We start from the raw sequence: 12,448 nt of genomic DNA on the forward strand, positions 1-12,448 counted from the left end.
TCCTTGGAGAAGAAAATAAGTAATATTATTAAAATAATAATTATATAATAACATCCTATTCGTTGCTAAATTACTTTAATTGCATAGTTACTTAATTTTTTTTTCTATATTTGTTATAATAATTGTACAACATTGAATTTTGAATTAAAATTACTTTTTGCCTTTCCGGAAACTGATATGTCTAAGCAAACCGACTATGGCAACAAGCCATAGTCGGCCTCCTTTAGTAAGTGGCCCGTTAGGATTGAGGTTTATCTGATTCTAAAGCAGGAAATAACCGCATTGGCTGAAGTGCCGTTTTATAACTATATGCTGGATATCCTGACTTGGTGTCCTGTCTTGTGCAAGCTGCAGTAATCATAAGAGCAGTAATTGGTCGACAGGCTTCACGAATTCGGTTTTCTCTTCAAGATTATTGGATGGTCGTTGATAAACAATATCCTTTAAATAACCCCAGACAAAAAAATCCACTGGGGTCATATCTGGAGAGCAGGCTGGCCACCTAATAGTCTAATCTATGGAAATCTATTGTCTAGATAATCTGTAATAATTTGTGCATTATGGGGTGGAGCGCAACTTTGTTGCCAAATAATTAAATTGCGATCTAAAATAGGAACGTTTTCTAATAGTTCACACAGTGAATTTTGAAGAAAATTTAAATACCGCTCTAAAGTTAATGTAACTTCATAAAAGTACGGTTCAAAAAATATCTATTAAATACACCGGCACACACGTTTATGCTAATTATAGTTTGAAAACGAGTTTCCATTATTCATCGGGGATTGTTTTCAGACCAATAATGAGCATTATGTCTATTAACTATCCCATTGTTATGGAATCTATTTTTATCAGTTCAATAGATTTGTGCAAAAGTTCCGGATTGTCATAAATTAAAACCCCTAAGTGCGGGTATACACGATCCAGTTTCAACGGATGCGGTAGAAACGGATGCGTTTCTACCGCATCGGATATACGCGATACGCACTGCGTTGAAAACGGATATGCACTAAAAAAAATTCCAAAATTTAATTGCTTCGCGACTTTTATAGAGAGATAATGTCTTCATTGCTAATAGTTATTTGTGATCTTCAAGCAGAAGATCTTTTGCGAGAGTCAGTATAACGTAAACATTGAAAGCATCCATATTTTGAAAGTGGTGTTGAAAAAAAATCTACAAATTTTATACAAATATTTGGCAGTATAATGATAAGTTTTTCAATTATAATAGAATGTCTAAAAAATCATTTGGCGAATTGTTAACTATGTTAAAACAAGATATTTAGTGTAATAATTTCGGTGAAAATGACTAAAAACGCGCCTTACAACCGGAACGTGTATCGCGATACATTTAAGTACATGTGTTGTAGTTTCTCTTCCGTCGATGCGCTACTAAAGCATCGTGTATCACCTCCTATTTAAGCAAATGCGGTACCACTGCATTTCTACCGCATCCGTTGAAACCGGATCGTGTATACCCGCACTAAGGGATGCAATAAACTGTAACCACAGATCTAAATAACTCCGCGCGTGTGGAGCTATTTACATCTGTGCTGTAACCTTCGTTGGCAATCAGTAGGGCGGAGTCCTTGTACTAGGTGGATTTTAAAAGGGTGATGTTGGTGTTGTCGAAGAATTCGCTGAATGGTACTTCTTGCACTATTCGATAATTTTGTGCAAATGGAAACATGTAGATTTACTGCAACATAAGCCAACACAGATATAATATTTTCCTCATTTCTTGCTGCCATTTGATGATGGGAATGTTTTAAATTTAGAAATGACCCGGTACGCATTTTTTCCCTCAACTCTTGAAAATAACTTATATGAAGGTGGAGGACGATTAGGAAAGCGTGCTCGATAAACCATTTCTGCTTCACGATAATTTTTTCTACACTTTCCGTAAATAAAAAGCATATCGACATATTCATTTGGAGTAAAAAGTTGCGGCAAGACAACAGCAAGACTAAATAGCGGAAGGTATGGAACTAAAATGTGTATGACCCATTTAAAAAGGCAACACAACTGAATATTTAAAATAAAAGAATACCAAAACAGATATTACGAATTTAAAGATTGTTTGTATTTGACCATAAAATATTTTTTATACTATTTAAAAATACCTTATTCCTAAATATTTTATACTAAAGACCAGTTTAAATTATTTGTTTACAGAGTCAAAAATACGCTATGCCTCTAATAATTTTTAACTAGTGTCAATAGTGTTTGGAGCGTTATTGGCAAATATTCTTGTTCTTTTTAACTTGTTTGAATTACTTAAATAAAATACTAATAACTTGAAGATTTGCTCCGGTTTTTAACAAAGGCATCAACTAATAAAAACTAATAAGAAAATCAATAAAAGATATTCTGTGCCTTACGTTGATGTTAACACATGATTTTTTTATGAAATTGAATTAATAATTTTACAAGCATTCCAAACATTAGAAGAAATAATGATGGTGCCATTTGAAAAAACAAGTTGGGATTGTCTTAAAAAAATTTATATTTAAAAATAAAAAAGTTATAGCCTGTGACGTTGATTGTGGAACACTTTGTATAGTCGTATGCTATTCATTATTTTTTTCGTTAACTTTAAATTGATTGCTTTAAAGTGTATAGTTATAAGTTATATATAAAGCATATACAGTGCATAGCATATACAGTGCATCCGTAAAGTAGCGGATAAATTCAATAAAAATGAAATGGACCATTTCTAAAAAAAATGCCCGAACCCGTCGATTTTAATATTTGGTTTAGGGTTTTTATACGTGGAAATTAAATATACAGGGTGACTAAAAAAAAGATATGACGTCATCAATGTTTTTTAAATGGAAACTACCATTTTTTTAATGCAGAATCAGAAAAAACGTATTTTTTTACAAAGGATATGGTACAAATGAATAGTGGTTACATAAGCAATTTTGAATGTAAAATGATGATAAAATGTAAAATTAAAGAAATACCTATCTAAATTAAATGTTCGAACCAAGCACAGTTAACAACCTGACAATAACCATTATCAATGACATGTGGAGTAATATTTCTAATTTCCTGGCGTGTTTGTTCTTTTAAATCTTCTTAACTCACTGGTTTAGTGACACAAACTTTACTTTTTAAGTATCCCCATAAAAAGTAATCGAGGGCAGTTAAATCTGGCGATCGGGGTGGTCATTCAATGAACCCTCTTATACCTATCCAACGATTTGGAAAAACTTCATCTAGATAATTGCGAACGGGTAAAGCATAATGTGACTCGATCTTGCTGAAAAAAAAGCCCAGTATCGACAATTCTGTTTGTTTACATGGCCGTTTAGAGTAAACGTTGCTTCGTCAGAAAATATTATCAGTTTTACAAAATTATTGTTATCATTACATAATTGCTGCATTTGCTCACAAAATTAATTTCGGCGATCAAAATCATCTTCCGATAGCTCTTGAAGTAAGGTGGTATAAGGGTGGAACTTTGCTTGTTTCAATACATTATGCACAGTAAATCGCGATAAAGTAACATTAGAAGCCGTGCCTGTGATTGTGGCTTTGGGATTATTTTGGTTAACAGAACGTTAAGCTCATGCTTACCATGCTTTGGCTAATAGGCGACCGATCAGGATGAGTTGCATTAAACAACTGAACCACCTTCTTTTGAGTACCCGACATATCTCCGATCATGCACAAGATTTCGATTCTTTCACGTTCGGTTAATTTTCTCATATTTCATACAATAACACAGTAGGTAATAAAGTGTAGTTACTAATAAAAAGCAGGATGACACTGCTTTTGCCTCTCAAAAGGAATAAACACCACTTGCAAATGGAAAAATACTTCAAATAGTCGCACCAAAATACATTCACTTTTTGACACTGACAACAACAACTAAAAAAGCAAAATACCAACATTTAATTTATATAGGTATTTCTTTAATTCTACATTTTATCATAATTTTTCGTTTAAAATTGCTTATGTAACCACTATTCATTTGTACCATATCCTTTGTAAAAAAAATGCGTTCTTTCTGATTCTGCATTAGAAAATGGTGGTTTCCAATAAAAATACATTTATTACGTCATCTTTTCTTTAGTCACCCTGTATATTTAATTTTCACGTAGAAAAACCCGAAACCAAATATTAAAATCGACGGGTTCGGGCATTTTGTTTAGAAGCGCTCTATTTCATTTTAATTACATTAGTATATGTAGATTATGCTTATTCAACTTAAGTAAAAACAGTTATATGTTATGTGCTACTCTTAAATCTATAACAACCATAATTCAATTAATAAACTTACTTTTCGTCTAAACACTTATTCGTAGCCAAATCATCTGAATCTGTGGTATCGGAATTTAAAGTAATATTTATCAACTGGGATTCTTCTCTACGCTTTTTAGATGATGGTTTAGAAATCGTGGTAATCTCAGTCTCCGTGGTTTTGATTTGAGATGAATTCTCTTTAGTTGGTTGATGCGGGCAAGGCTTTGTAGTTGGACATATATCACTACTAGGAACTTGATTGATATCTAAATAAATTTTATATAAATATTTATCTATGGTGATTTAGGCACTTACATGGTTAATGCATTTAAAGTTTTAATTCTTTCATCCTGAAGAAATTGTTCCTACTACTTTATTATATATTTTCCTATACAGGCTTAATTGTAGGTTTAATATGTTAAAAACTACAAGAACGAAAAATTTGCAGCTTAACTTCAGTTTTAAAAATTTGACAGTTATCAATAATTATAAAAAACTTTAATTATACACAAATATTTTAAGAGGGTATTTTTGGAGTCAAAATAAGACTTTTTTTTTCTAAAGAGCAACATCCCGCGCAAGTTGCTTGAAGAAAATCTATTATTTCGAATAGTGACTACAATTATTATACGCAAAATCTTTTGATAATGTGCAAGTCGTTTTTTTGTGTTTTTTTGAGAGCTCTTGACATTTTCCGTCTCAAAAATGATGTAAACCCAGATTCAGGGGGGGCTTACCCCGATGATCGACCATATCCTATGTTTCCGCTAAGAATTTTGAAAATCTAGAACACCATCTAACTAGATGGTAACTACCCATGGGTAACCCATAAAAAAATCTGAAATTATCGTTTCTTGCATTTTTTCGATACAATTAATTTGATTTGACCAAAATTAAAGCAAGCACGGGCTCTTCCTCTTTCGTTTACCAGCCACTTTCTCAAAAACGGTTAATTGTGACGAAAAAAATGCAAGAAACCTAAATTTTAGATTTCTTAATGGCTAACTAGACGGTGTTGCTAGATTTTTAATTTTTTTAACACAATAAAGGATAGGGGCTATCAGAAAGGTAAGCCTCCCTGAATCGTCGCCTAAAATTGGATTTACACCATTTTTAGGAAGGAAAATGCAAAGAGCGCCCAAAAAACAGAGACTTGCAAATTTTCAGCAGGAATTGACGCATAACTGTATTCAGGGTTCCAAATAATCGATATTTATCAATCAATTTGCGCAGGCTCTGAGAGGGAGCCTTTTAGGACACACGTTTATAGAAAAAAAAGTTTTATTTTGACTTCAATAATACGCTCTGAAAATATGTGCATCGAATTTTGTAACACTCGGCCTCATTTTGGCCATTTTTCATAATTTTATTTCTAAAAATAAAGTTTTTGCGTTTTTTTTTCTATACACATGTTAAAAATATATCGAATTGGTTCATACTATGTGTATATTTGAACTAATTTCAATTATATAAAAAGTATTAAACAACAGATTTGCTTTTAAATGTGCAGGTACCCAATCGCGACACGTATCTCAAAATTCTTCTTTTTCTCTTCTTTTTTTTCCAAGTTTTTTAAATAAAATATTAAAGAATGAAAACGATAAATGTTTAACCAACTTAAACGAATGAAACCGGACAATACAACATTACCTTTAAAACTATACTGTGAGCAGATTTCGGACATGCAATTGCAAGTTTTGCCTTTGCATCCTTTAGGACAGGGGTAATATCCTGTATCGCTATTCCTAATAATAGTATCTTCGATGTTGGTTAGACTAGTTAAAATTTCAGATGCGATTGCTTCTGTTGACATAGCTATACTTCCGCCAGATCCTACGTAATAGAAAAAATAATAATTTTATATACTATTGATATAATTTTATTTTAGCTTTACCTTTTATCTTTTTTTCTAAGTTACCAATAAGATTATTGATTGCCGATTTTAAAATATTGTTATCACAAATCAGTTTGTGGATATAATCTTTTAGGTCGATAATTTCATAAGAAGAATCTTTAAGTTTTTGTTGACAGGCAACTATTTGTTTTTCTTTTTCTATCAGCTATAAAAAGAGTTTTAAAATAGAGGTTAGTTATTATTTATTGAGAGGTGATGACTGTAATGTTTGAACAGGGGCAAATATCTTAAGCATATTTTTCACCTGAGCATATACCATTATCAAATTAATGAGCACCATCTATGATTTAGTTAACTCAATATTCCCGCGAATATACTACCTTATTTAAATTCATTCCAAGACCAGTTAAGCAGCTTAGTAATTGGCAAACCGTTTGTATCCTAGACTTGTACCCAAAACTATATCGTTATAGAACTATGGTTTGCATCCGTTTATCTTTTAGTTGAAAAAGCCATAAATTCGAATTTTAACGTTATATAGCAATAATATTTGTATGGTCTAATTTAGCACATGCAAAAAACAAAAAAGAATTGGAGAAGGACAGAAGAATGTAGACAGGCCAAGGAGATAGGGTATTAAAGACTTGGTGGGAAGGAATCCTGACTGGGCATAACTGTTTAAATAGATATCTACACCTTCTTGGTATAAGTGAAAACCCGCTCTGTTCGAATTGCGGTACAGGGGAAGAAACTTTATACCACATACTAGGTGTCTGTGATAGGTGGATGCGCCTGAGAAGGAAAACTTTCAGAGCAGCGACACTCCAACGGGAAGATCTTAAGGATCTGGACTGGGATAACCTGCAAGCCTTTATTAAAAGAACGGGCCAACTCAGTGAAGACCGCGCATTAGGAGTGGGAGCGTAGGGGTGGGTGATTCTGAGATTGGCGAAAAGGGACTATTTAGGCCTACTTGCCGAGCTCTAGCTCCCCAACCCTTACTACTACTAGTAAATGATCTTTAGTTTGCAAATATTGAAACTTTTGAAATATCCTTTGGAAGTATAGTCTTAGTACAGTATGCATCAGAAATGCTCTGTCAGATGCATAATCAATTCCCATTGTAAGACTTGGCTAAACAGTATAACTTGGAACAACAGAAATACTTTCATCCATGTCGGCGTACGAATGACATCCCATTTCCCCACAACCATAAATAAGAACTAGTCTGGAGCTAAAGCATTCTGCTATTTCTTGGATACTGAAAAAGCACTTTCGGAAAATAAAAAATTAGTACCAATGAGTTTCCAATTGGTGAATTAGTAAGAAATTCCTTTTTAAGAGACAATTTTTAAGTGTTTGTTGTAAAAATCCGTCGATAGGAAGAAGAGGACCTTCAAGATTACTCGATTTGACTACGCCGGATATTTTCTTGTGATAATACGTGGCAGATAATATTTTTAACATGCATTTTACAAGTTGCCGTTTTTGCAATTCTAAAAAAAATGAGTATTCCATTTAGATCAAGGAATTTGTTACAAGTAAACACATTGAAACAAAAAAATTTGAAGACAAAAACATGAAGAATGATGACAACATGAAAGATGACAACAAAAACATTGAAGTAAAAAAAAACATAAGGGAGAACGGTTTTAATATTTTACCCAACCTAAAAATTTATTATTACTTGTGTAAAGGAAGTAGAAATTTTCATTTTTCAAACTTCAAAGTAAAATTGAATGTAAATGAGGCATTTAGCGTTATCGCATTATCTCACAGAAAGTAGATATTCGAGATTTTTTTTGCAGGATATCATTAAATGTTAATTATATCCTGGAAATCTTCCATATGTACGTACAAATATTAAAATAGTTTTTAATTTTACTTTTTATTTTATGTAAATAAAAGCTAAATATTGTATCTAACCATTTTTATTAAATTTAAATAGATCTTACCTGATTTTTCAACTCCTTAACAATTGCGCAAGGTTTTTCAGAATCAATTTGTCCAGTCTCATTTTTGTATCTCTTTATTTGATCGGACAACATTTTCTTGATGTCCTTATATTCCCTCTTAAGATTCTTGTATTCATCTTTAGTTAACTGTGAACTTTTCGCTGCAGATTCATATTGTTTTTTAATCTGAAAAGGAGAAATATAAACTTTCCTTGAGATACAAACATTAGATTTAGGAACAATATTACATTTTTGACTTCTCCTGTCTTTTCTTCATAATTTTTCTGTAGCTCTTCTAGTTGGGCCTTCAAGTCTGTCAGCTTTTGCTTGCAGTTTTGTTCGCAAATAATTTTTTCCTTATTCAATACCAGTACATCTGACTAGAAACCAAATTTTGGAAAATTAAGTTCTGTTACTCCTCTCTAGTGTCAGTGGCAGCAACCTTTAAACATTCTACTTCGACACATTTTAAAGCACAATCCGCTTTAAGTTTTTCGCAATTCTTTTTTAGGGAGTCGAGCTCTTGGATGGCCAAATTTGTTTGATTTTTTAATATTTCGTTTTGCGCCTCTAAGCAGTTGCACATATTTTGTTGTTGACTCTTATTATTTCGACTACAAATGAGACACATATAACTTAAATAATAATGATTTAAAACTATTTATTTTATTTATGTTTTAATTTTTTATATTATTACAAACCATTCTTCAAGCTCCTGTCGTAAATTTCTTAGTTCCTCATTTAATTTTTCTCGTTCTTTCCTCAGGCTCTGATTATCCTCATTTAATCCATCAAATGCATTCTTAAGTTCATCATATACCTTTTGTAACTCGCTAATTTTCTTTCCGAACATTTGATTGTTTCGTGGTTGTTCTTTCTTTAAGCCATCTAACTAAAATTATCATTTAACATTCAGTAAAAGTGTTACTGGAGGTCTCTTTGACCTTTAATACTTTTACTTAATTGAAAGGAGCGAGTATTAAAGAATAATGGATAACTAAAATATTAAAGAAAAATAGAACTTCTAAAAATTTAATTTTTTTAATCTTTATATTTGATCAAATAAAATTAATTTGTTCAGAACATTCCATTTACCGAATTATACAGGGTGTTCATTTGAAAACTTCCCACCACGGATTTATCGAAAAACACTGTTAAAAAAAACACGCCGACATACGTCAAAAGGTTTGTCAAGGGGGACAACTTTCTAACCTAAAATTACTTCACCCCCTTTCACCCATTGCCCCCCCGGGTCATCACCTTAAAAATTTTATATGGCAAGGGGTATCGAGTAGTAGCTTGTTTAAAAGGTCTTTTGAAGTCTTTTATTTTGACGTTTGATTTTTTTAAATCGGTCGATTCGTTTTCGAGAAAATTAGAAAACTCTTTGTTTATCTTAATTTGTTTAGATAGAAAACAAAAACATAAAAATATCAGTTTTTATTTCAATAAGTGTTCAAAATGTTGCCCGTTTTTGGCCAAACAATGATATAGGCAGCTGTCGATGATGCGTTGACAAAGCTCATCCAAACTTTCAGGTTGGGGAGTAAACACAATAGATGTCAAATGACATAGAAAAAAGTCTAACGGCGTTATATCAGAAGATCTAGCAGGCCATTCTATAGGCTCAAATCCATTTAGATAAAATGTGCATTAATCGCTGAAGCAAATATTCTTTACATGAATAATAGTATCATTAATCGCTTCAGTCATTTTTTCACAAAACTCAACTCGCCTATCGAAATCGTCTTCAGTTAACTCTTGCAATATTTTCATTTTGGATGGATGACATTTATAAAGTTTGGTAACTGTGTGAACAGAGCCTAATGAAATACCAGTGGCAGCAACAATTTTGCGTAATGAAGTATTAGGATTTATTCCAAAATGACTCAAAACTTCAACTTGAGCGGCTTCATCCAAAATTCGCCGATGATCACGTTTTTTATTTGCAACAGATCCAGTTTCAGTAAACTTAGTAACAAGGCCCAAAACATACCTATGCGAAGTTATCTTCTCCAGATGTCTGGCGTTAAACGTGACAGCAGTTTGCCTAGCACATTGATTTTGGGCACCATAAATTAGAATAATTTCCACTCTTTCGGCTAGTGTGTAAACCATTTTTACTATTCCAAGACTGTCACAAATGTAACTGACGGCAAAATAAATTCTTTATTTTCCTTAGCAACTATAAATAACTAAGTAGGTATAACAATAAATTCAGTTCGCCCAGGATATCTGTGTTGATGAAAAGAATGCGGAAAAAAATCAGGTTGTTATTTAGTTTTTTCCACGTCTAATCTTTGGAATTGCTGTTTATGTTGGTAGTTTCCGTTTTAAATTATAAACGAATTGTAGATTTGGCAAACCCTAACGGGCAACATTTTGAACACTTATTGAAATAAAAACTGATATTTTTATGTTTTTGTTTTCTATCTGAACAAATTAAGATAAACAAAGATTTTTCTAATTTTCTCGAAAACGAATCGACCGATTTGAAAAAATCAAAGATAAAAAAATAATATAATATAAAAAATAAAAGACTTTGAAAGAACTTTTAAACAATCTATTACTCGATACTCCTTGCCATTTATAATTTTTAAGGGGAATTTTAGGTTAGAAAGTTGTCCTCCTTGACAAACCTTTTGACGTATTTCGGCGTTTTTTTTTAAACAGTGGTTTTCAATAAATCCGTGGTGGGAAGTTTTCAAATGAACACCCTGTATATGTCAGGAACATTCATATTAAAGAAACATTTACTGAAAGTCAATATATGAATAAAGAACTTAAAAGTTGCAATATACCGGGTGGTGGAACTGGCAAACCAAAGCGGATATCTGGCAAACCCTTGTGCTTCAAAAAATTTTAATAAGCGAATCTTGAATTATTCAATTAAATGTAATTGCAAAATTAGCATATTTTCGGTTCAGGTATAACCAAACGGGCACCAGTAAAATGAATATTGTCACTGGCGTGAGGAAAAGTGTCAATAAATCAGTGACAGTCGATATTTGAAAACAAGTATGAATTATTCAATCGACGAAAAAATTGCCATAATTAAGTAGCAATATGCGGGAAACAGTTTTAGAGCAGCATCTGAAATGTTTTCAGTTTATTTCCCCACCAAGCCCATTCCGTCCAGTTAAACTATTAAACGTATTGTCAATAAGTTCGAGTCCAAAGGTACCGTAATAAATAATTGTAAATGTTCAACTCAGGATATCGAAAATAGAGCCGAAGAAAGAGAGAACAGAGATGTTAATATTCTACTGAGTGTGGAGGAAAACAAGATGTTTAGTACGAGGGTTCTTGGGCAAGAGGAAAATTAATATCATACAACGGTATTGCGCACTTTATAAAAAAACACAAATATTATTCGTATAAATTCGAAAAACATCAAGAGCTGCAGGAAGGAGATGAAGAGCAAAGAATGGCATTTTGTTTTGAAATGATGGAAAGAGCAAATAATGATAGGAATTTTTTAAGAAATATTTGTTTTACCAATGAATGAACATTTACCCTCAACAATGAACCAAATATTCAGAATTGCCCACCATATCATTGGACCCTTTTTTATGGACTATAACCTAACAGCTGAAACCTATTTGGACTTATTTCAAAATTAAATTGGACCCGCCTTGGAAGAAGTTGTTCAGGAAGATCAAATGATCTGGTACCAAATGGATGGTTGCCCGGCCCATAATGCCCGTATGGTTAGAGAGTGCTTGGAAAATGCTTTTAACCGCAATATTATTGGTCCACGGTACCGGATACTTTGGCCAGCCAGGTCACCTGATCTTTTACCGAATGACTTCTTTTTGTGGGGTCATTTAAAAAGTGTCATTTATGAAAGTGTAAAATTTGAGAATCTAAACCAGTTACAAAACGCTATTTTGTTAGAATGTAATGAAATTTCCCAATATCAACTTAGTAACGTTAGAAATGAATTTTATGATCGGTTAGGATATTGTTTAGCTGTTAATGGGGGGTTGTTTGAACATTTCATTCATTGATGTTTTAATGTAATTCTCTATTATTTTTAAAAAAGTTATTATATTTTATTTCATTTTATTTTTCCACACTTAGTAAAATAATTAGAGTTCTGTTGTCTCTTTTTTCGGATCTATTTTCGATCTTCTGAGTTAAACATTTACAATTATTTATTGCAATGTCTTTGGACTCGAATTTACTAACAATAGGTTTAATGGTTGAAATGGACTAGATAGGCTTGATGGGAAAATAAATTGAAAATATTTCAGATACTGCTATTGATTTAATTAAATTCTAAGTATAATAAAATTATTTTTTTAATAATCGATAGTAATAATTGTTATTGGTTTAACTTCATCGTTATAATAAATAAAAGTTTAGATAAAAAAGTAACGTATCTTGC

At 32.1% G+C, this 12,448-nt stretch overlaps 3 protein-coding genes across 3 annotated transcripts in view; 1 reads left to right on the forward strand and 2 right to left on the reverse strand.

Annotated features, from left to right (window-relative positions):
* The window catches only part of LOC126735585 (programmed cell death protein 6-like), an 84,408-nt gene extending 80,773 nt beyond the window's left edge, over window positions 1-3,635 (reverse strand). Inside the window, exon 1 of the mRNA XM_050439618.1 lies at window positions 3,580-3,635. Within this exon, the coding sequence (XP_050295575.1) occupies window positions 3,580-3,620 (41 nt within the window). The 5' untranslated portion in view covers window positions 3,621-3,635. The remainder of the gene's footprint in view (window positions 1-3,579) is intronic.
* The window catches only part of LOC126735586 (uncharacterized), a 53,093-nt gene that overhangs the window by 38,505 nt on the left and 2,140 nt on the right, over window positions 1-12,448 (forward strand). The window lies entirely within an intron of this gene.
* The window catches only part of LOC126735583 (desmoplakin-like), a 55,163-nt gene that overhangs the window by 2,807 nt on the left and 39,908 nt on the right, over window positions 1-12,448 (reverse strand). Inside the window, exons 12-18 of the mRNA XM_050439611.1 lie at window positions 8,760-8,950; window positions 8,501-8,672; window positions 8,307-8,438; window positions 8,059-8,244; window positions 6,143-6,308; window positions 5,899-6,081; window positions 4,286-4,514 (exon numbers count right to left, since the gene is read on the reverse strand). Of these exons, the coding sequence (XP_050295568.1) occupies window positions 4,286-4,514; window positions 5,899-6,081; window positions 6,143-6,308; window positions 8,059-8,244; window positions 8,307-8,438; window positions 8,501-8,672; window positions 8,760-8,950 (1,259 nt within the window). The remainder of the gene's footprint in view (window positions 1-4,285; window positions 4,515-5,898; window positions 6,082-6,142; window positions 6,309-8,058; window positions 8,245-8,306; window positions 8,439-8,500; window positions 8,673-8,759; window positions 8,951-12,448) is intronic.

Source organism: Anthonomus grandis, chromosome 4 (assembly GCF_022605725.1).
Source record: "Anthonomus grandis grandis chromosome 4, icAntGran1.3, whole genome shotgun sequence".
Classification (NCBI taxonomy): domain Eukaryota; kingdom Metazoa; phylum Arthropoda; class Insecta; order Coleoptera; family Curculionidae; genus Anthonomus; species Anthonomus grandis.